General features: G+C 43.9%; 1 protein-coding gene across 1 annotated transcript in view; it reads left to right on the forward strand.

Moving 5' to 3' along the window:
* Nucleotides 1-10,825: 10,825 nt before the first annotated feature.
* The window catches only part of F8 (coagulation factor VIII), a 41,254-nt gene continuing 27,215 nt past the window's right edge, over nt 10,826-24,864 (forward strand). Inside the window, exons 1-7 of the mRNA XM_072981049.2 lie at nt 10,826-11,206; nt 16,614-16,714; nt 17,693-17,815; nt 19,139-19,351; nt 21,982-22,053; nt 22,193-22,300; nt 24,341-24,562. Coding sequence (XP_072837150.2) covers nt 11,073-11,206; nt 16,614-16,714; nt 17,693-17,815; nt 19,139-19,351; nt 21,982-22,053; nt 22,193-22,300; nt 24,341-24,562 — 973 coding nt within the window. The 5' untranslated portion in view covers nt 10,826-11,072. The remainder of the gene's footprint in view (nt 11,207-16,613; nt 16,715-17,692; nt 17,816-19,138; nt 19,352-21,981; nt 22,054-22,192; nt 22,301-24,340; nt 24,563-24,864) is intronic.

The following is a 24,864-nucleotide window of genomic DNA, read 5'->3' on the forward strand; positions in this document are numbered from 1 at the left end:
AGGTAGCCTAGCAGCTAAACGTATGGAGGCTCTGTCCAAAAGCAGCAGCACTAGGCATAGAAATTCACTTATTATCATGCCAAATTATCTATCTACTCTGAGTATTCTCCAGTCAGATTCACTGAGAGTTCTTTCTCATTTCTTGCGACTGGACTCAGTCCTGGACCTGGCACTTCCTTCTAGCCAAACGTATGACCACGAGCAAAGAATTTAGAAAAAGTAAAAAGAAGTTTTGCTAACGCTGCTATATAGCGTTGAATCCCACAGTTTGTGCACTATGCCCAAGGTGAAGAAATAAATCCTTAGGAAAGGAGAAGCAGTTTTAGCGAGCAGTCTAGAAGCCTCTGGTTGTATGGGAGATTGTGCGCAACCTGCCCTTTGTGCACTCCATGTGGTTTAATGATGCTTCCCCTTGCAACGAGCAGAGAGGACGCCGGGTCAGCACACTGGTTTGCTGGAGTGTTCACAGGCGCATCAGATGGTCCCTTGAGCACTGTGGTGGTGCCTTCCTTCCTGCTGTAATGAAAACCACAAGACAGAGAGAGAGAGAGAGAGAGAGAGAGGAGGTGCATGATAACTGACAAGAATGCCTGAAATCTTCTTTAGAGAGGAAAGGGAAAGAAGACCAAGGAGAAGACTCTAACAAAAATGCACACAGAAGACAATTTCTCAGACCCACACCCCCCAGATTTCCACAGCCACAGGAAAGATCGTGGCTGGGACTACAAAAACCATAATCCTTCCAGCTAAACTCAACCCCTTTGAGCAATGGCCCAGCAAGGAAGCCGCATTGAAATAATGCACCGAGGTGAGTTTCGGGTAGGGTGTGAGGCAGAGGAAGGGGGATTAAAAGGAAGGAAGGGAAAAACCAACCTTGTGCAATGTCTAGCGGAGTGCCTCCATCCCCAGAAGAAGAAAGTATGACTTAGGAAGAAGGGTTAAAAGTGAAAGTCATCTTGGCACGTGTCCCTTTCTCGTGCCCTGTTGGCGAAGCCGAGCGCTCAGCACCCTTGTGGGTACTCGGCTGTGCCGAGACCTGCATCTGTGGCTTTAGGGATCCACTGGGATCTGCCCAGCCTCCTGGGCAGCTGCTTTGAGCATCCTCCGGGCTCTGAGACCAGGAGGGAAGCTGCGGCAGGTCCTGCTATTAGTAGCTATGCCAAGAGCAAGTGAATTCCCCTTTCTTAGTCAGGCCACTTCTGTTCTTCTTACTCACCCCGGTGGGGACAGCCCCTGTTCTCCGTCTGCTAGTCGAGCACTTCTAAAACACATCAGATTGACATTTGCAGAAGGGACCAAAAAAGAGAAACCATCTGGGATCTCCCTCCCTCTTTCTCAGTCTCTCTTTCTCTCTCTCTCGCTCTGTTTTGTACATTCCCCATTTTCTGGAAACAAACCCCAGTCCGGTTTCTCACGAATTGTCTGGGGACTTTCAGTGCCTGTGGACAATGCCATGCACCAGTTTGGACAAACAGTTCCAGGTTTGAATTCCCCCTGAAACCAATTTGATGAGTTTGGGCCAGCCTGGCCCACCTCACAGGACTGTTGTTCAAATGCCGTTCGGAGGAAGAGGAAAGCCAGGTGTGCTTGTTGAAGGAGAGAAGGAATGTGACCGTTAAGTGGTTAAAGGCAAGAATAAATACATTCTGCCCCTTGTTTCAGGTGGCACAAATGTCTCAGGGAGGTCCTGCCAACATGCCTCAGACAGCATCTGTACGTGTTTGGGAAAGAAGGTTCCTGTGTAGAAGCCAGTCATGCAGCATAATTCCAGAACGGCGACGGATGAGTCACTGAGGACACAATGCGAAGAGGAATAAAACCAACCTCTACCTTTCCTGAAGAACTGCGGAGGAATGAGTTGGCTTTGATTAAGAATCCCACTGGGATTCTTAATCAAAGCCCCTTGCCTCACTTGCTGCAGCTGTTTCTGTCAGGCGTCACACTAAACCCCGCAGCTATCAAGCAACACAACATGGCCTTGCTTCCTGTCTCGTTTTCCAGATAACAACGCACACATACAAACCAACAGCACCTGAATTTTATTCTTAGCCGTATGCTACATTAGTTGGCATCCAGTTCTGGTGGCACAATATCCTGTTTTCATGTAATACGGGAATCACAAGGTAGATTGGCTATGAGTCAGCAGTGTGTCGCTGCAGCTGAAAAGGCGAATGTAATTCCAGGTTGCCACAGGATGGTTCAGGGATGTTGGCAAGTCTTTGGGTCAGAATCCCAAGTCCAGGTCCGAAAACCTGGTATGGATGCTGTCCAGGTGTTGTGAAGTCATGCTTCCATTCTATTTCACTTTGGCCAGACCTCAGCTGAAACATTGTGTTCAGTTCTGGGTATCATAGTTTTATGACATTTTTCTCTTTTTTTAATGGCTGCTGCCCTGAACCGTTTCACCCAAAGAATCTTGGCTGTCCTTTCCTTGTCTGTTTTGCCATCAAGCAAAATCCTTTTTTTATTTCGGATAGCTCAATAGTTTAGGTTTATGGCTAGGGAGCCAGAGATGGAGAGTTCAGTTCCCCACTGCGCGTCCTCGACAGGGGCTGGACGTGATGATCCGCAGCATCCCTTCCCGCTCTGCAGTTCTAAGATGATGATGATGATGTGCTTTAAGTGATTAATCTGGATTACTGCAGAAAAGGACTTTAGCTAGAGGAGGGCTGTTTTCAGTGAACACATTATTAATGTATTCTAAATTGCTTTCCTTTTTTCCTTTTCTTTTAAGTCATCAGTTTTGTTTTAACTATTTTTGTTTTATTGATTTTATTCTCAGTTGCCTTGAGTGCTATTTTGTGAGATTTTAGGAAGACATTGAGAGGGGCTTGCATCTGGTCTGTTCAACAGTGGGGCAGATTGCTTGAACTCGTCATTGTTAATAATGTCGTTGTTGTTTAGTCATTTAATCGTGTCCGACTCTTCGTGACCCCATGGACCAGAGCACACCAGGCCCTCCTGCCTCCCGGAGTTGGGTCAAATTCATGTTGGTTGCTTCAATGACCCTGTCCAACCATCTCATCCTCTGTCATCCCCTTCTCCTCTTGCCTTCACACTTTCCCACCATCAGGGTCTTTTTCAAGGAGTCTTCTCTTCTCATGAGATGGCCAAAGTACTGGAGCCTCAGCTTCAGGATCTGTCCTTCCAGTGAGCACTCGGGGTTGATTTCCTTCAGAACAGAGAGGTTTGTTCTCCTTGCAGTCCAGGGGACTCTCAAGAGCCTCCTCCAGCACCACAATTCAAAGGCATCAGTTCTTCGGCAGTCAGCTTTCTTTATGGTCCAGCTCTCACTTCCATACATTGTTAATAATAATCACGTGCTATCAAGTCAATTCTGACTTATGGTGATTGTTTGCAGGGTTTTCCAGGTCGAGAGAATGGTTTCCTGTTCCCTTCTTCTAAGGTTGTCCCAGAGTCACACAGGCTGGCTCTACACGCAGGAGACACTGTGGGGAATCGAACTCCCAGTCTTTAGCTCCACAGGCAAACATGGAAACCACTGATATATCAGCACACAGTATATCAGGAAAGCATGTCTTATCTAAATTGTATCCCATGAGTTCTTGAAGGACTTCACAGCGCACGAGGCTTTACCCTAACTGCATCCTCCCAGCCAACTTGTGACGTAAGTTAGGCTCAGCATAAGGGACTGATCCAAGATCTTTTCAGTCTGTGTTTTACTACTGCATGAAAAACACTGCATTACATCAGTCTTTCGAGATGAAGGAAAACACAGTGGGGCTGTTGCTCCACTGAACAGAACATTTGCTCATTTGTATGGACACAGAAATTCAGTCTTGTGGTAGAGCCAATGCTTATGGGGTCACAGCAGTGGGAATTTTTTATTATTATCAAGAACAGCAATGATTCCTGCCACTTCGGGCTCCTCTCCCTCCAAACTCAGCTGCGATCCTCACTGGAAGATTGGGGTGAAGGACAGGATCCCCCCTGTTTTCCCAAAAATAAGCCCTAACCTGAAAATAAGCCCTAGTATGATTTTTCAGGATGCTCGCAATATAAGCCCTACCCAAAAAATAAGCCCCACTTAAGTGAAACCCTGCCCTCCACCCTTGTGCAGCAACCAGAAGATGACATGACTGTAAAATAAAACATCCCCTGAAAATAAGTGCTAATGCGTTTTTGGGAGCAAAAATTAATGTAAGACCCTGTCTTATTTTCGGGGAAACACAGTAGCCACCCCTGTTGTAAAGCAATATATATTGGAGTGATTTGGTCTTGAATGAGTGACCCACTAGCTTTACAAAAGACCTGTCCACAGTGGAGCAAAAAAAAAATCCTGCTAGAATTGCTTGCTTCTTTTGGATCAACACAGTGGCTGCTTCCAGGGGTTTTCCGCCAGTTATGGGGACAATTGTAATGAACGTTCGACTCTCAAAACTTATCATGGCATCGCAGTTTCAAATTGCCAGTTGTCCAGCAGAAAACTTCTTTAACTGGAAGTTTGATTTTATTCTGGCTATAGCCAGCCCTTTTGCTAAACCCCTTGCCCTCTCCCCAAATTCGATGGGTTACCGTTAATAAACGTCCCTTCTCACCAAAAACCACTTTGAGGCTTGAAAGTTCTGCCTCATTTTGAAATCACCAATAGCAAATATGCACTTCTGCTCATCTGGGTTTTTTTTTTTAATCCCTCATTTGGGACAATACTGTAAGTATGCATTCTCCATCTCAGCCTTCATTCCCTGAACAACTCACGGGGTTGCTGCGATGTGACGCTGTTTCCCCAGAGACTGAAGAGGAAAGTGTAGGTGTTCTGTGAGGTATATGGTTTCTGATTACTCAGATGGGAGAGTCCCTAGAAAAATTTAGGGGCCCCTTTTCGAGAGCCATGTAAGATGAGTTCATGGCCTCAGACAATTTTCTCCTCTGTTTTCCAAAGACAGTTTGGCCACAGAAAAACAGTGTGAGTTCTGCTGGGAACCCAAGTTGGTGTTTAAAAAAAAAAAAAGCAAAGCAAAGCAAAAACAAAAAACAAAAAAAAGCACCTTCCAATTTTGTTGTGGTTCCACAGGTATCATTTCACTGGTTTTCGCAAAGGAAAGCCACACAGCTCAAAGCGTACCCTAAACTTGCAAGGTAGCAAATGGGTGAATCAGTTTTTGTGGTCTAATAAAACTATCTGTTCTTGTTTCTATATGGTATAAGAACTATACAGCTTTGGTGTGTCCCCCCCCCTTTACATTTGCACAGTTAAAACTAGTGTGTCAGCTGCACCAGTTCCTGGAGAGGTCTTTATCAAGCCACAGTGGCGCATGCCTTAGTTACATCCTGGCTGGATTATTGTAACATGCTCTTGATGTGGGGCTGCCTCTGGGATGTGTCGGGAAACTTCAGTGGGTCCAAAATGTGGCAGGCAGGTTGTTAATTGGGGTTGGTTAAAGGGATCACACAAACCCCTTTTTACAGCAGCTCCACGGGCTGCCAGTCTGTTTCTGGGCACAACTCAAAGTGCTGGTTTTAACGTATAATGCCCTAAATGGCTTAAAGGTCCCCCTCGACAATTTGTCCAGTTGTGTCCGATTCTAGGGCACGGTGTTCATCCCAGTCTCCAAGCCATAGAGCCAGCGTTTGTCCGAAGACAGTTTCTATGGTCATTTGGCCAGTGAGACTAGACACGGAAGGCCATTACCTTCCCACTGAGGTGGTACCTATTTATCTACTCGCATTTTTACATGCTTTCGAACGGCTAGGTTGGCAGGAGCCGGGACAAGTGACAGGAGCTCACTCCGTTGCGAGGATTCAATCTTACGACTCCTGGTCTTCTGACCTTGCAGTACACAAAGGCTTCTGCGGTTTAACCCGCAGCGCCACCACGTCTCTTCTAAATGGCTTGGGTTCAAGCTATTTAAAAGACCACATCTCCCTCTATGTGCCTGCCCGGGCATTAAGACCATCAGGGAGATTTTTCTCTCTGTGCCAACACCCTCACAGGTGCACTTGGTGGGGACACAGGAGAGGGCCTTCTCTGTGGTTGCTCCCAGACTGTGGAACTCCTTCCCACTGGAGGCCAGGCTGGCCCCATCTTTGCTGTCCTTCCGGAAGCAGATGAAAACTTTTCTTTTCAGACAGACTTTCCCTTAGTGACTGGCTATCTGAGGGGTTTTCAGTGGAGTGTTATGCCTTGTTGCTTTAAATCTGTTTTTGGTGTTGATTTTGTTGACCATTTTTACTTTGGTATTTGTTTGGTTCTTTTAAAATATTTGTATGCTTATTGTTTTTAGTGTTTAAATATTATGTTTCAGTGATGTGAGCCACCTTGGGTCCTTTTAAAGGAGGGGTAAAAAGATTCGAAATAATTAAATAAAAATAAACATGGAGAAAGTGTTGTGACAGAGGCAGCCTAATAGCCTCCGTTTCTGCCCGTCAGACCGCTGTGAAGGGCACACAAGGACCCCTGTAGTCAGCCTTGTTTATATATTTCTCAGGCTAAATTAACAAACCCTGTACAATGGAGTAAGTCGTCTGGAAAATAATCTGACTTCCCCTCCATGGGTAGGGTGGCCAGGAAGAGAGAAGGAGGTGGAGGAGGTGTCAAAAGAAAGAAGCAAGAAGGTAGCAGAGAGAGGAAGACGGAGGGAGAGGAGGGTGGCAAAAACCGAGACAGAAAGCCCGAGAGAAGAGGGTAGCAGACAGAGAAGAGGCAAAAAGGGAGCAGAAAGAGAGAGAGAGAGAGAGAGAGAGAGAGAGAGAAGAGGGTTTTGAGCCTTACATGCCTGACTCATACCATGTTTCCCTGAAAATAAGACTGGGTCTTATATTAATTTTTGCTCCAAAAAAAGCAGTAGGGCTTATTTTTAGTGGATGTTTTATTTTTTTTCATGTACAACCATCTACGTTTATTCAAATACAGTCATGTCATCTTCTTCTGGTTGCTGCACAAGGGTGGAGGGCAGGGTTTCACTTAACTGGGGCTTATTTTTTGGGTAGGGCTTATATGACGAGCATCCTGAAAAATCATACTAGGGCTTATTTTGAGGTTAGGTCTTACTTTTGGGGAAACAGGGTAGCATCAGCTCACTCTTGTGGGAATGCAACGGGATAAAGGATCACCCTCCCAACGTATAAAATGGGATGATTGTTAGGGCAATTTAGGTAAGATGGAAAAGCACTTTAAAAAAACAGGGGAAGAGATATATTATGGGGAATCAGGCAGCACAGAGGAATACTGTAGTCTTATCTTGAATAATATTATCACCCCAAATGGTTCTTCCACATTGTGGGTGACTTTGACACAGAGACACAGCCATACGAGCAGACCCCTACTCTGTTTTGTCCAGACCTTTTCCTTTTTTTGCCTGGGAAAAGCCCTCAAAAATATTTTGATTAAAGAATTGTGTGTGTGTGTGTGTATCTTTAAAGTATTAAAATAGAAGAAGAGGATTTACATAAAACATTTCCATGAATCATTTCACATCAGCACTTTATGTGGGGTGGGGGGGGGAAGAGGGGTTGTTTTGACCATGTAGAAAGTGACACCGACATTGGGGAGGGGGAAATTCCTCAGCTCCCTCCTGTCTTTGTCAGAAGGCTGATTCAGAAACGCTGTTGATTCCAGATTCGCCACAGATGTTTTTAAAGTCTAACAAGAGCAATGACATCTGCACCATGAGCAACTGAATGACTGACTTCTAAAAAGAATAGGAATCCAGATGTGCATGCATGGGGGCAGGATGTTGGGGGGCTTTAACACGTTGCCTTCACTGTTGTCCCAAGCTGGGTTGTGAGTTCTTGTGCTTGCTGGTCATGCTGGAAGAAAAGCCTTCTTTGATTAAAAAAAAAAAACATGTCGTGCTAATAACAGGTGTGGGAGCTCCATAAATGGATTGAATTCTTGTTGTTACGAGCCATGACACTGCCTTCGATTTATGGTGACCCTAAAATTGAGAGATTTCCAAGATATCCTTCTCCTCAAAAGCCCTGCTCAGCTGTTGTGAACTCTTGTGAAGTCTGTGGCTTCCTTTATGGACTCAATCCACCGCGTATTTGGTCTTCAGCTTTTCCCGGCATTATTGTCTTTTCCGGAGACTCTTGCTTTCTTGTGATATGCCCAGATTAGGAGAGCCTCGGTTTCAACATTTCTGTCTTCAGACTTGGCTTGCTGTGGAGACACCTGTTTGTCTTTCCGGAGGCCCAGGGTGTCCCCAAAGCTCTCCTCCAGCACCACATTTCAAGAGAATCAATGGTTTTCTCGTCAGCTTTCTAGACTGCCCAGCTTTCACATTGTACCTAGAGATTAGGAATATAACAGCGTTGATGACCTTAGCCTTGGTCTCCAGAGACTCATCCTTACACTAGCCTAAAAACCTCTCTATTCTCCCCAGAATCAGGATAGAATCGGGGTCCTACCTCTTCTGTTTACTCTTAAAAATTCAATGAAAAAGAAAAAATATGAGGCTTTTGTACACAATTAAAAGGCAAGGTGAGTGATACCTTAATTAATTATTTAATTGTTCGCTATCAACTCAATTCTGACTTATGGTGACCCTTTTTCAGGGATTTCTAGGTACAGGATACTCAGAGGTGCCTTACCCTTCCCTTCCTCTAGGGGCAGCCTTGGGACTGTGCAGCTGGCCCAAGGCCACCCAGGCTGGCTCTACTCCCAGGAGGCACAAGGGGGGAATCGAACTCCCAGCCTCCAGCTCCATGGCCAGAGATCTAAACCACTGAGCTATCCATTAGGTCACTAAAAATAAATAAATAAGTCACACAGAACCACTAACGTTCGATGTGCACTGATATTTCTCAACTGGGCCCCGCAGGGCTATGCATGGTGGGATTCATGGGGCTTGCAGATTAACTGAATGACATTTCAGTTAGTCCAGCCTTGTATCTGTATGGGTATGCAGCCCCTGGGTTTTGACAAGCTTGCAGTAATCTTTTTGTGGTTCAAATGGCAGTGTCCCATCCTGGGAGCGGGGTGGGTGGGGACAAAAACAAAATAAAAAAGTCAGCACAGAGAGAGAGAGAGAGAGAGAGATGGTCTCAATTCAATTGTTCTGATGGGGGAAGGAGGGAGATGATATGGGATCCACCTCTTATGGTCCTGGGCGTCTATTTCTCCAAATGGAAAGAGTTTCTTCAGTAGAGCTGGACCTGGTTTGCATTCTTGTGGATGAAAGAGACTGTGGAACACGCAGCCACTTGTCCTGCAGGGCAGATTTTATGGACATTCTTCTTCTTTAATGATTACTGATACCGCTGTCCAGTGCCGTTTCCCCTCTGGAGTGACAGAATGTTTACTTAGAAAGGGGTGTTTTATCTAGATCTTCCCGATCACTCCTGGGTGAGCTCAGCCTGTTTGCCCTTTCTCTCCCTGTGACGAACGTATGGAACAGAAGGGTATTCTGGCATGCCGGAAATAAGAAGATCCTTGGGCCATCGGAAGTATGAAGTCAACCAGCAGTTTTCAGGGCCGTAGCTCAGCCTCTCCATGTCTGCTATCTTCCAGCACCTCTGACTGACTGCAACCCCATAATCCCTAGAAAGATGGCTGTGGGTGATGAGAGTTATAGTCCATGTGAGAAGGAGGGTAGCCGGTTGAGGAAGACAGATCTGCATATTGCGGGAGGCAGGGTCCCAGTCTGATAGATTCAGATTTCCTTGTTTTTAGATTACAATTGAAACACAACATTTTGGTGTGCGCACATAGGCAAACGAGGAATTTGTTCTTTTTTAGAGCCCGTCAAGGAAGAAATGAAAGGGGCAAAAGAATAACAGTAAACAGATTGTCATTTACACATTTTCACAAGTAGGTGTAATGAAGCCACATATCAAAAATATCAGTAAAAGTAACAGGTTGGGGCAAAGTTACTTTATTATGTTATGTGAAGTTAATTAGAAATGGACTTAAAGTGACTCTAATAGGGCTTTCAAAACAAGTAAAATATTGAAGGAGTGACTTTATCAGTTCTCCCCATCAACCAGTTTCCATGAACGAGCAGAGATTTGAATCTAGGTCCCCTTGCTTTTTGGGAGCAAAAAGTGAAATTTCAGGTGCTGTCAGACTTTACTTTTAAAGTGCATTTCAAAACATTTTTGTGGGCCTTTTGGAAAAAAAAATTCTCAAGTTTTATGCCATTCTCTTATTAAACCAATAAAGAACAGAGCCAGGCTGCTTTGAGGATTCTGGGAGTTGTCACCAGAAAAAATTCATCATCTTCATCATCTTAGAACTGCAGAGCTAGAAGGGGGCTCTATGGATCATCCAGTCCAGCCCCTGTCAAGGAGGCACAGTGCAAGATTCGAACTCTGAACCTAAGGCTCTAGAACTGTATACCTAAACCATTGAGCTATCCAGTAATCAAAGTTCTGATGCAGAACAACAACAGAAACAGGAATGCCAACAGCAACAAGAAAATGTCAACAGAGTGTCCCTTAAAAGCCATAACTAGTGACAAGAATAAGTTGCTTTTGAAGAGCGAACTTTGTAAGCTTTTTGGGACAGGTTACGCAGTGCTTTCATAACACCACAACATGGGGAATGATCTTCGCTATACCTCATATTTGTATTTTTTAAAAAAAGATTAAACAAGATTGCAGAAGACAGAATCCTGAGAAATAAATCAAACCTGAGAAATAAATCAAACCTGAGAAATAAATCAAACCTTTACAGCTAAGCGTAGTGTCAATAACAGAGGCCAGAAAGCACCAGGTAGAGAGAAGACACCGCCATGCCCTCCCCGGTGAAGGATTGGCTACCTCTTGGCCCAGTATGAATGACTTGGTTCTTATCCCGAAATCAGCAAAGAAGAGGTTAAGGTTTGCTCCATCTCTTTTCCTTTGGCTTTTCCCCTCCGCCATCCTGTTTCTCCCCACCCAGCCGGCTCAGGCATACAGGCACACTCATCGTTTGCGACCATGACTCCCTGCCATAAAACTCTTTGGCCCTTCACCCCAACCTGCCGTTACTTGTTGGTCAGCTTCTTGATCTGTTTGGCCAAGGATGGCTGCTGAATAAGTAAGACTGCCGTCACCTCCTTCTGGATTTCTCAGTGGTCTGGAGTTGCCCTTCTGCCTTGCGGACGCCGTCAGGCGCACACCAGCGGGCCATGCAGCGGAGACGCTTGTGCGGCTTCATCATCATCCTGTGGTGCCTTTGGGACAGGAGCGCTGCCATCACCAGAAGATACTACATCGGGGCAGTGGAGACGGAGTGGAACTATACGCCTGCCAGACAGAAAGGGTAAAGAAACATATTTATCGTTCATGATGCAGAGATGAGGAACTTTTGATCTCCCCTATAATTTGGACGATATCTCCCAGAATCCATTATTATTACTACCCAGGCTGGCTGGCCCTTTCTGGGAGCTGAAGTCCAAATTACCTGGAAGACCAAATTCTCTTCCTTTTGACTTTTGAAATTCCTCTGGTTTAGCTGGGCTTCGTTTGGTGCCTGTATGAATAGGAATATTTTGCCTGTGGCCATTCTAATTGGGTAGAGTTGTTGTCGGAAAAAAAGTCACTTTTTGCTGGTATATACCTAAGGTTATCCACAGTTCTCCTAGCACTATTTAACGGCTTGATTAATGAAACCAAATTCAGATCGTGTCCGTTCCTATTATTATTGTGTTTTGTGCTGTCAAGTTGGAATGGATTTATAACAGTTTTAATAGGGCTCCCAAGGTAAGTGAGATATTCAAGGAATGGTTTGACCAGTTCCACTTTCCCAGAGAGTTTCCATGGCTGAGCGGGGATTTGAACCCTGAGTCTTTGTCCACTACACCGCACTGGGCATCAGTGTTTGTTTCTACAGCCCTTTTTTCATGACCTCTCAAGATCTATCTGTGATCCACTAATTATGCCGAGGTTTTGACCCAAACGGACGTGGTGGCGCTGCGGGTTAAACCGCAGAAGCCTCTGTGCTGCAAGGTCAGAAGACCAGCAGTTGTAAGATTGAATCCACGCAAGGGAGTGAGCTCCCATCGCTTGTTCCAGCTCCTGCCAACCTAGCCGTTCGAAAGCATGTAAAAATGCAAGTAGATAAATAGGTACCACCTCTGTGGGAAGATAATGGTGTTCCGTGTCCAGTCGCGCTGGCCATGTGACCACGGAAGATTGTCTTCGGACAAATGCTGGCTCTACGGCTTGGAGACAGGGATGAGCACCGCGCCCTAGAATCAGACACGACTGGACTAAATGTCAAGGGCAACCTTTACCTTTGACTCAAACCTGATAGACAACTGTTCCTGCATCTACTTATCTTGGCTTCTGCTGGCTCTACCATGTTTCTGAGGGGATGGTGAGACATTTTAAGGATCAGAACTGGGAAAACTTGGAGAGGTCAGGTGTCTTGGGCCATTCACCTTCCGTTGTGGAGGGATCACACACTGTGAAAGAGAGTTGGGGGGGAGGCAGTATAGACACGTAGGCAGACTGACAAAGGAAGAGTTTATCCTTTTATGTAAAAAAAAAGAGACAGATAATTAAAATAAAATTATTGGCATCTACTATGGAATCAGTCTCCAGCTCCATCCAAATAACTTGGAAATCATCCTTCAATTTCCTGTAGGTGTTACAATTAGCTCCCGGGCAGAGGTGCAACCAAATAATTGTAGACCAAGGTCAGGGAAGATGCAGCCTTCCAGGTGTTGTCAGACTTTAATCTGTGTTAGGCCTAAACCAGTCCAGCACTGCTTGGAAAAATCATCTTTTTGGACCATAATTCAGAGTCCTCCAGGCCCCTGGCGTGTTGCTGTGCTAGCTTGGGGAACTCTGGAAGCTATAGTCTCAAGAGTTCCTGTTTCCAGTCTGGTCTGAGGCAGCTGTTTCTGTCCCCATTAGGTAATATAAATCCAGAGCTTGAAAAAGTAACTTTTCTGAGTTCTCGGTAGGGAAGGAAAGAAGGTATGGTTAAATGCCTCTCTGGCTATAGTATGATATTTATCTCATTCTTTTTATCATTAGAAAAGCCCCTTGGGCTAAGTTGAGGTTAGCTCAAATTCATCCACTAAGGTTTGCAATTGATCTGAAATTTGAACCCAAGGCTTCCCACTTCTAAGGGCAGCTCAGTCATGTTCACACCACATGGGCTGTCTCAGTAGACTCCTTTCTAGCTGTACGGCTTATTTGGAGAGCACTGCAAGGATATCTTTAGACTTTTTTTCCAGACTAGACCAGAAATGGTGGCGTGGCTTTCCAGATGTTTTCGGATGGGCAGCTCAGAAGAACAACATTTCCAACTGCTACTCAGATGCCAACGTCGTCCTTAATCAGGGAGGCTTGCAGCCCAAACCAGGGAAGGGAATCCCCCTAAAATGTGGTCTGTGCCCTTGGCTGTGTTTATTGGACTGTGCAACAACACTTTTTGAAATGTGAGAGCTTTGAGGCCGGAATGGAATGGAATGACATGACGCATTGCAAGAGGGACAATACTTGCAGGCCTAGGCTGTTAGACTCCACCTATGCCATCATCATGATAGTGCTTAGAAGTATAGAGCACTCCAGGAATGTTCGCTAGGCTTGCCATCGTTTAAAAATGGGCCCTTCAAGCTTTACACAGGGAATTTATCAACCACTCCCCTTCCAGTACCTTTTCTCCCAGCCTCCTTCTCTCCTTATTTATTTTTCTCCATGGAATGCTGTTCTTGGATTCAGGAGTGGAGCCAGTTTTTTTTTTTTAAATGGTGGCAACCCTCCAGCAATCTCTCTAAATCTGTTAAGATAATTAAGGCAGCTGTTCTAGGACACGGTGTCTCTACCTACAATATGGGTTGCCTCTAAGGGAAGAGAGAGGGAGAGTCCAAGAGCAGGTGGAAGGGATGTGTGTGTGTCAGAATTACATGAACCTTCATTATCTAGTCCAGTGGTTCTCAAACTTGGGTCCCCAGATGTTCTTGGACTACAACTCCCAGAAATCCTGGCCAGCACAGCAAGTGGTGAAGGCTTCCGGGAAATGCAGTCCAAGAACATCTGGGGAAATCACAGTTTGAGACCACATCTGCACCAGGTGTTGCTCTCATACTTCATTGCCTACCTCGACATCCTGGAGAACTAGAATATATATTTATATATGGGTGTGTGTATAGAACATTCCAAGTGTCCAGTTCTCCACAATGTGGAGGTAGGCAATGAAGCATGAACACAACACCTGGCACAGATGTGGTAGGAGAAAAGCAAGGTTTGTAGTTTTCATGGTCTTTGACTCTGCTGATAGAATAAAAAAAATACAAACATGATCTAAAATTTGTGTAATATGTAAGTCTGTCTAAAGCAATTTTGTTTATTTATTTATTTATGTCCCCTACCTTCCACTTAAGCCCCTTTCAGAAGGCACCTAAGAAAGTAGTGAGAAAGTAAAATGAAAGAGGGCCTTCCCCAAGTAACAGAGCAAACAAATCAGTCCCTTAACCTTGATGTGTTTCTTTCAATCAACTATATTTGCCTAAATGTATAGATTCATTTATGCATTTAGGCATAAATGCATAAAGCAGCTGTGGATCTATAGTTATTCAGATCTGGATACTTTTATTCAGCTATGCTCATGGAGTCTTGAGACACTGGGAAATCTCTCTTCTCATCCCTAACCACAGACTGTGCTATCGGGAACTGATAAAGAGTTAAGAGTTCTGCAACATCCACAAATTAGCCAGCCCAATCTAATGGATTACTCAGTTTAACGTTCCACACCTAAGGACTTAGACCCGTGGCAGAATATTCCTGTGCTTGGCCCGGAGTTTTTAGTGAGATGGCATATACCGTTGTCCTCGTTGCACGGACGTAGCTCCTGTGTGGACAGAGGTGGGGTGGACTTGATGGCTTTGGAGACCCCCCCCTTCCGCTCTGTGTTCCTAGACTAGACTGTGTTGCCTTTCTTACGACAGTGGGAGAAATGTACCACTCTGCCCTCACGCTTGGAGGTCACCGTTTCTGCTTCCTAAACCAGGAGGGCCAGGCTGTGACTGGAAACATGAATACAATGGCAAGATCTGTTTTCTTTGGCTTCTGGCTATGGATTCTTACAGACTAAGTGACTCCGAATATTCCACACATCACCAGTTATCGCTCTTTCTGTGCCTGGGTTTTTTGGGTGAGGATTTTTTTCACTCTGATCTCTTAAAGGCAAAGAAACTTTCCCCAAAGGTTTTGGGGTTTTTCTGGCTCAGCCTCATTGTCCTCCGTCCTTTGATTCTGTCCTTAAAAAAGACCTTCCTCTCTTTGCTTTGTGAGAAGGAAGATGAAGTGTGTCTGCTTAATATTTCTTTATTCATTTCTTTTCTATGACTTTTTTTAAAATAGCAATGTTTGCATCCTGCTTTTCCTCCAGTGAGTTCAAAGCAGACAGACAGTTCTGCTCCATATTATCTTCACAAGAACCTTGCAAAGTAGATCAGGCTCAGATAGCAAAGCAAAGCAAAGCGTGCTGCTTATATACCGCCCCATAGCACTTCAAGCACTCTCTGGGCGGTTTACAAGTTAATTACGCAGGCTACACATTGCCCCCCCCCCCCCCGCGAGCTGGGTACTCATTTTACCGACCTCGGAAGGATAGAAGGCTGAGTCGACCTTGAGCCAGCTACCTGGGATTGAACCCCAGGTCGTGAGCACAGTTTTGGCTGCAGGACAGCGGTTTAACCACTGCGCCACGAGGCTCCTGACTAACTGTAGCCTGACTAACCCAAAGTCATCCCATAACTTTTATGACTGAAGGGGGACTTAGACCTTGCTTTTCCAGTTCCGAGTCCAATACACTAAAAAACACCATGTTGTCCAGCTGATCCCAACTTTAGATGACCCGTTTTGGGGGTTTTCCTAGATATTGGCTAGTCAGAAGTGGCTTAGTAGCCTCTTCTTCTGTTGGCATTTGGGGACAGTTCGGGTTGCCCAAAGTTACACAGATGGCCGTTTCTCTTGAGATGCACAGTACAGAATTGAACAGGATTTGTTAAAAAAAAAAAGAGGATGAGCGGTTTTGGGGCTGCAAAAGCATATACTATGAGATGTAACAAGAGCCCAAGTGGGGGGGGGGGAGAGACAAAATGATTCAAGAAATTGGCCAGCACCCCCCCAGACCAAATTCCCACCCATACTAGTATAAAGGACAATATTGCCTAGATAGCAGGGTGAGGGGAAACCCAGAAACTTCAATAATCAATACTAAATTTGATCTGTCAATGTTTTTGTCACATCAATTTGTCTCACATCCCTTACAACAAAGAATGTATTGCTTCATGCTTTGTGGTTTTCCAAGTCAGACCATTCCTCCCCCCCCCCATACACATTCTAATCGTGATTTATTTCTCAGGTTCTTGTACTTAAAAGAACAGGATTTCTCCTATACTCAAGTAGGCACTGCTCCGTCCATGACACCCGTTCCTGGTTTTGCCCCGTGTGAAATGGGATACGGCATCCATAGTTCTACCTGCTAGTTTTTTCTCCTCTTGTTTTGAAATGCCGGATTTCCTTGGCTGGGTCTTGAGTCATCCTCGAAAAGAAAAGAAAAAACAGGGAAAAACATGACGGGAGGCTTGCCTATGTTCATTCCTGGCAGTTCATTCCTGAAAGATCTCTTCGATGCCTCTCCTGATAAGACATAATGGAGTTTGGAAAAATTTGAGTTGTTTCATTTTAAAAAAATTTCCCCCATTTCCTAGGGAGTCCTCCTCTACTACAGACACTCTGTACAAGAAGGCCATATATTTGGAATACACAGACTCTACCTTTACACAAACAAAACCCAAGGATGCTTGGATGGGTAAGCTGGATATTTCTTTTATTTTATTTTCTTTTTTTCTGTCCTATGTGTTCCATCAGATGATGTGCCAATTGTGGCTATCCCTGTCGAAGCGCAAAACAGGTGAAGGTGATTGGTCTTGAATAGCCAATTCAGAGACATTAACTTTAAAAAAAGGGATGTGGTGGCGCTGTGGGCTAAACCGCAGAAGCCTGTGCTGCAGGGTCAGAAGACCAAGCAGTCGTAAGATCGAATCCACACAACGGAGTGAGCTCCCGTCACTTGTCCCAGCTCCCGCCAACCTAGCGGTTCGAAAGCATGCAAATGCAAGTAGATCAATAGGGACCACCTCCGTGGGAAGGTAACAGCGTTCCGTGTCTAAGTTGCACTGGCCATGTGACCACGGGAGATTGTCTTCGGACAAAACGCTGGCTCTATGGCTTGGAAATGGGGATGAGCACCGCCCCCTAGAGTCGAACACGACTGGACAAAAATTGTCAAGGGGAACCTTTACCTTTACCTTAACTTTAAAAAAGATCTGGTTTTCATTTGTTGAGGTGGACCATTCCAGCATCCTGCATTTCTGGACACTCCTTATAGGGAAGTGAGACCTGACAAATCTAGTGTGACATCATCTTTACTTCAAAGTGTGAAGACTTGTTTTGTGTCTCTTTTCCATGACTTCTCTCCTTTCTTCTCTCCATTAGGTCTTAAATTTTTTAAAAAATTTACATACAAGAACTTAATTCCAGCTGCCAGTTTATTGTTAATGGCGATATCCCAGATTTCATTGTACCGTTCGTGTGGTTGAAAAAATCCGATCAGCTGTTATCATATCTATAATCATTTCTTTTTTTGAGTTATTTCTGTCATGGTTATCTATTAACAATAATAATGCTGCTCTTGATGATGCTTCACTGTTGACTCCCAATATCCCTTTCATTTCTTTTAGAGCTTCCTTCCAAACACTTGGTATGATTTCACTCTTCTCTCCATTAGGCATTTTGGGTCCCACCATTCGAGCAGAAGTCTATGATAAAGTGGTTGTCATTTTTAAGAACTTGGCTTCCAAGCCGTTCAGCATCCAAGCCATAGGGGTTTCCTACTGGAAAGCTTCTGAAGGTGAGTTCAAAATACACAAAACAGAGCTTGAAGATACAACTCTACAGCTGGCTCAGAGTTTTTGGGAGGCGTAGTTCAAGAAGGTGACTTTTCCAAACTCTTTGCACGCTATGCGATGAGCTCGTCTGCACTGATTTCATTTTCTTTGCATGTGTGATACAGGTACTTCAGTTATCTACATAACAACATATGGCCGAGGAACACAGCCTCTTCAGATTAGTTTTCCCAGAATCCCCAAGGCAGCATGGCACGAGAGTTTTAGTCTAAAATAGTTCTGCCCCCACCCGCAAGAGTTGTGTAGTTTCACAGAGTCTGCCAGCAGCACTTCCTGAATGTAATAAATTCTGCACCTTTCAGCAATCTAGGAATAAACTGTTGCGGAGTGTTGAGCTTTCGGTAAAATTTCTTTTTGCTATGCAGTAGAAGCACAGACAGGAAGGCCTGGCGTGCTCTGGTCCACAGGATCACGAAGAGTCGGACACGACTTAACGACTAAATACAGTGGTGCCTCGCTAGACGATGATAATTCATTCCACTGAAATCACTGTCTAGCGAAATAATTGTCTAGCGAAAAGCAAATAATCATCTAGCGAAAATTGGTTTGCGAAGCAGGGACCAAACATTGTCCAGCGAAATTCCCCCATAGGAATCACTGTTTTGCGAATCGCTATAGCGATTGCAAAAAGTCAATGTCTCGCGAAAAAACTGTCATGCAGGGTAACTGTCTAGCGAGGCACCACTGTAACAAATAAGAAGTACAGAGATCCACAGAGGAAAATAGCTACAAGTAGACTGGAGTCTACCCTTTCCTCATTAACTGGTATTTACAGTTTCAGTAACTCACTCTGAAATGTGTGTAGGACATAAAAAATTGAAAATGTTTCATTACTTACAGTTGCTAACAGATCAACAGCCAACAGATAACTGCTACCAACTGAAGAGAGACAGAAAAGGTACTCAGCAAAGAGCCAGGGCTCTCTCTCTGATTTCATAGGCTGGAAGGAACTATTCGTTAGTGCTGGTTAGACAGACAATCAATCCCAGCCCATAAAAGTCCCTCCCAGTTACACAAACCACAGGCAAGATGACAAACAAGGCTCCAACATAGATTGGCAGCTGAATTTTACTTCATTACCATTGACATGACAGTCTTCCTCTCTTCCCAGCAGCAAGCGAGGAACATCCTCCTTTTCCCCACATTTGTTTTTAAATTGTTCTAAAAGTCGCCGAATTCAATGATTACAGTATTTTAATATGCTTGTGTTTTCATATTATAACTTATATAAAGTTATAAAGGCACAGGGTCGACTTATCTGATTTCAGGAGCTGGCTATGACGACGAGACCAGCTGGCCAGAGAAACGAGACGATGCTGTGGCGCCGGGCCAGATCCAGACGTACGTGTGGGAGATAGCACCAGAACGAGGGCCCACCGGCTCTGACTCACAGTGTTTGACCTATGCCTATTCGTCCCACGTAGATAGCATCAAGGACACCAACTCCGGCTTGATTGGAGCGCTGCTCATCTGCAAGCCAGGTGAGGGGAGGAGATGGGGAGAGCCTTCTGCTAGCAGTATAAATGAATTTAATGTTACGTGGTACCAAGTCATCTCTGGTTTATGGAGACCCTGAGAATGAGAGATCTCCAATATATCCTGTCCTCAGCAGCCTGACTCAACTTTTGTAAATTCAAAACTGTGGTTCTTTTAGGAATTAAGTCCATCTCGTAGTTGGCCTTCCTCTTTTCCTGCTTCCTTCATTTTTCCCCCTAGCATTATAATCTCTCCTAAAGAATCCTGCCTTCTCATTATGTGCCCAAAAGACAACCTCAGTTTCATCAGTTTGGCCTCCAGAGAGAGAGAGTGAGTTCAGGCTTGATTTGATCTAGGACCCACTTGTCTGTCTTTCTGGCAGTCCAGGACATCTGCAAAGTTCTCCTCCAGCACCATATTTCAATCTAATTATTTTTTTTAAAAGCTAAATAACTGAATTGTGACCAGATGATTTGAAAAATCTGGTTCTTCCTTACCAGAGATAAGAAATTTTGCTTTTTTGGGATGACTATTTTTATCTGCCATCAAGGTCATATCCAACGTACAATAATCCTAATAGGTTTTCAGGCTATCTGAGATATTTAAGGAGTGGCTCGTTCATGGTCACATTCCAGGGAGTTTCCTTAGCCAAGTGGCAACATCTCCTGAGTTCTAGTCTGTCACTAGTCACGCCTCACACTGTCCCTTTTTCATCGGTACCAGAACTGGCAGGTATCCGCAGAAATAACCAAAGCAAGGAGGAAAAACCTCAGAATGCCAATAGTTAACTTTCTTCCTTTTAAATTGTTTCCTGGAGAGCATGATGTGTTTTCAGCCTTGTGTTCCTTCAGGTTGTACAATGAAATATTAAAATACATTTTAACATGTTATTAAAATTTTATAATCTCATTAAATTATCAGCATACTATGCACCACTATGATTACAAACGTGAAAATGTTTCATAAATAAAACCATATTAAGTATATCAGTATATTATGTATCACTTAATTTTAAAAAAATTGAAGATGTTTCATAGACAAATACAGTCCCACAAAAATCAAAAACTGAGGAATCAGAGTTGAAAGCTACACTCTTAAACAGCGAGAAGAACAGCTGTTGTTCCTCTCACCATAATAAAGAGCTTTAGGGAGTTCCTGTGAAGAAAAATCCCCATGTTAAATTTGCTATAAAGCCGAGAACCAGAATACAGGAAGTTTCTCCAAATTAAATCCTGTATTGAATTTCTACAATTCTTAATTAAAGCCTTGTATTTCCTTTCCATGGGGTCACGAAGAGTCCGACAAGACTTAACGACTAAACAACAACAACAACAACATTTCCTTTCCAGCTCAAACCATCCATCAGGAGCATTTTCTGTTCTCTAACTGTATGTCTTGACTAGAAAATATATCACCTGGCAAACCAGAGTTTAGTACGAACAGGGATGTCATAAGTAATTGGATTTTTATATATTAAGGAATTCTGCAAGTACTCTATCAAATCTTGATATATATTCAACACTGGAGTCTGCTGTTATAATAGAGAAACTAAAATAGAAACTGCACTCTGAATAGAGAATGGTGATGTAGAGGTTTAAGTTAGGATTTCCAAGCCATTCAACAGTTTAATGTTGTATCTATATTTGCATTGATCATAGTTTGTGTTAACCAGGGTTTGTTGTTTATGCCACAGACTGCATGGTAGCTTAACACAAGTCAAATCCTAGGGTTTTTGTTTTTGTTTTTTTGCTATATAATAAGGCCCTAAGTTTCATCTTTTCTCTTTTTGTTTTATTTCTGTCCCACCCCTTTCTCAGTTCCTGTTCCTGGGTAGGCAGTGATGGAATGAAGCCAGGGAGAAGTGATAGCTGCTGGCTGAGATATTAGACAACAAACTATAGATTCAATAAACCAGAATTTGAAACCCAACAAGTGTTTGTGAGTGCCTCTTGTATCCACATTGGCACTTCCATAAGCTTGGGTGTGTGAGGAGGTCAATGAACCTGAACAGGAGATCACGACACTCTCCATGGTCCTGACGGCTCTCCATATGAATGGGGACCCTGAGAAGTCAGTTTTCTATGGCAATGGAGGCTGACTGTATAGCTCAGTGAATTAGGTACAGTATCTGACTCAGGAGCCATAGGTTGGGAGTTTGATTCTTCGCTGTGCATCTCAGAAGGGCCAGCCTGTGTAGCCTTGGGCAAGCTGCTCAGTCCCAAGGGCACCCACAGAGGAAGGGAAGGGTAAACCATGTCTGTGTATTTTCTACCTGGAAAGCCCTGAAAACAGTTGCCACAAGTCAAAATTGCTTTGATGGCACACAATTATTATTTTATTATGTCGACGGAAACTCTGGAAGATCGGGGCTCCAATTCATGTGGAGAATCCCCACACAATGCAGAAGCTCCTGTTCAGACTTATCCACATGTTCAGGGTGATGGATCTGGAGACAAAGGCTAGAGTGCTCTCCTTGAATATCTCGTGAGTATTCCTCAATATGAACGTTTACATAGCACTAATGTCAGTCTTCTTTTTCCATGAGCTGTATATAGCGGTGTGCATGGCTACATGCAAAATACAAGGTCACTTGGAAAGTATCGGAATTCTTTCAGTGATTCTGGGTTTCTTATAGGGACGCTGATGAACGCAGGAACGAGGAGCACATTGCAGGAAGTTGTGATGCTGTTTGCAGTGTTTGATGAAAGTAAGAATGGGGTGGATGGGTGGGTAGACGAGAGGGGTGTCTTGCCTACTTTTATCCATGCTTTCACAGCTTTAAAGAACAAGACCACCTCTAGCTTGCAACAGTTTGCAAAGATTCTTCTTCAAATATCTCATAACAGGCAAAAGCTGGTACTCTGAAGACAACGCCTTAGAAAATGGCCTCTCCACGGGGAACAAGGCTCAGCAGCTACATACTGTCAATGGCTTTATGCATTCCTCCCTCCCTGGTAAGTGGCATGACTTACCTCATCTGAGTGAAAACGGGGGTGATGGACAGAGTTGACAGAAATGGAGGGGAGAGTAGAGAGGCTAATTCGTAGTGGGTGGGCGGGCTTGGATTCGTGTCTTGGTTGAAGCACCTTTGAAAGCAAGGGAACATTGTTGAAGAAGGATGACAAGCTTCTGTATTATTAAAAGCCATTCTGTTCTGCATCTGAGAGTCCAGGAAGTGCATCTTGTTGGACTTAGACCAGTGAGGCCCCAGATATCCTTGAATAAACTCCCAGAAGCCTTCACTACTAGCTGTGGTGGCCAGGATTTCTGGGAGTTGTAGTCCAAGAACATCTGGGGGACCCAAGACTGGGAGCACTGACCTAGAGAATCAACTCAAGTCAAATAAAGCATCTGGTCATCTAAATGAGGTATGTGGTCTTAACGGACCAGATAGGCGGGATATATATGAATAAATAAATAAATAAATAAATAAATAAATAAATAAATAAATAAATAAATAAATGGATAAATAAATAAATAAATAAATAAATAAATAAATAAATAAATAAATAAATAAATAAATAAATAAATAAATAAATAAATAAATAAATAAATGTGTTAAGCAGGCAAATAATGTGGAAAATCAAACAGAGATTTAGCACATTCCTGACTGTCATATAGAGGCAGATAATATTGCTGGTAGGTTCACATCCTTATGATGCACACCTTATTCTGACATAACATCCATGAAAGTGGGTGAGGAAGTGATAATTTTCCATGCTGCAAAATATCCTGGTGAGACCTGCAGTTAGACAGCAACGCAGCTCATTTTGCAGCTTAAAAAAAAAGTTCAGATGCCAGTCAAGGAAAGTTGCGGGCAGCAATGGGCATGAGCATATTTTATTTTGTGTGCAATCAAGATAGTGACAGGCACGCACCATTAATATTCCAACCAGCCTTCCCCTTAGCATTTGTATTTCCAATGCTTGTTACAGCTCAAATTTTAAAAAAGGGAGAATGCAATCAATCTGGACACAAACTGTGAAAAGATAGAACACTAAATATGATGAGGAAGAAAAGGCCTGGAAAGAATTTCAACAGAATACAACAACTTAAAGCACTACCTGGATTCACTGAGTATTTTCCCAATGTCTTTTCTAAATCTATATGTAGATTTATACTATTGGACTCTTCCTCCCTCCTCCTCTGTGCAGTCAATCTTTGTTTCTTTCTCCTCCTTACTTATGAAACGGCAACCAACAGAGTTGAATGCATACAAATCAGGCCTAGGGATTTCTCTACCTTAGGAATCTTTATCCCCACATATGGATTTCTTTTGCCTTAATACCATTTTCCAGAGTGTTTCTTCCAAAGATGTCGAAAGATGTAGACAGCTGTATGAATCCATAATGAAAAATAAGTTCTAAAGTGAGAACAGAGTACTTTGCATTACAGTAGAGACAGCTCACAACAATATTGCTGAAAACGCTGAAACAACATTTATTGCTCATGTGCACGTGGAACAGATGTCACTATTCTGAAAGCTCATAATTGGTTTCAAACTAGAAAACTTTCGTTTTGAAAACCATTCAGGGATAGTGGAGAAGAAAGAGCTCTAAACTCCTCCTTCTACATGTCTACTTCACTGTTATGGGAGAGGTGATGCAAATCTGCCTCTTTTTAGTTAAGAGGAGAAAGAATCAGGGCTGAGAAGAAGGAGGAAGGAAGCCTATAATTAGCAATCTCAATGTAGACCCAGACAAGACAAGGGGGGGAGACCAAAACAGCGATGCTCATTTGCCTGTCTGGGTTAGCAAACCCAATCATGGGTTCAGATAATGTGGTGGTGGTGGACTTTCCGCAGCACTTGCTGGGGAAATTCATTTCCATCTGTAAACGTGAAAGCTACAATTTGGCTTGGAAGAAGCAGGGATGTCTGGAGGAGGTAGGAGATGACATCGTGTCCCTGGATCATCGCGAATCTCTCTGGTTTGATGCCATGTGGGTATTGTTTCCATTACTCTCTAGCCCACCTTCCTCCATTTCCTTTGCAGAGCTCACCATTTGCCAGAACAGACCAGTCTACTGGTACGTCATTGGCTTGGGTACCAGACCTGAAGTCCACTCCATCTTCTTTGAGGGCCACACTTTCCTCGTGAGAGACCATCGCCAGGCTACTCTAGACATCTCCCCCGCCGTTTTCCTCAGTGCTGAGACAATGCCTCGAGCCAATGGCACCTTTCGGATGTTTTGTCAGATCCCTTCCCATCAGCAAGGTAATGACTGAGCATGACTGTGGAAGGAGAGCTGAGGGGGAGAATAAGCGTCCTTGACTCGAAACAGAAAGAAGTATGAGTTGGTGTAAGAAGAGTCTTAGAATAACTCCGCCGCCTCTTCTAGGTGCTCCTCACCCTTCTGCCTTTCCTGGGGCTTCGTGTACCACAAATTGCTTCATTTTGAACAGTCTAAGGCAGTGGCCCCCAACCTTGAGTCACCCATGTGTTCTTGGACTGCAATTCCCAGAAGCCTTCACCACCAGCTGTGCTGGCCAGGGTTTCTGGGAGTTGCAGTCCAAGAG

The sequence above is a fragment of the Pogona vitticeps genome, chromosome 11 (assembly GCF_051106095.1).
Source record: "Pogona vitticeps strain Pit_001003342236 chromosome 11, PviZW2.1, whole genome shotgun sequence".
Classification (NCBI taxonomy): domain Eukaryota; kingdom Metazoa; phylum Chordata; class Lepidosauria; order Squamata; family Agamidae; genus Pogona; species Pogona vitticeps.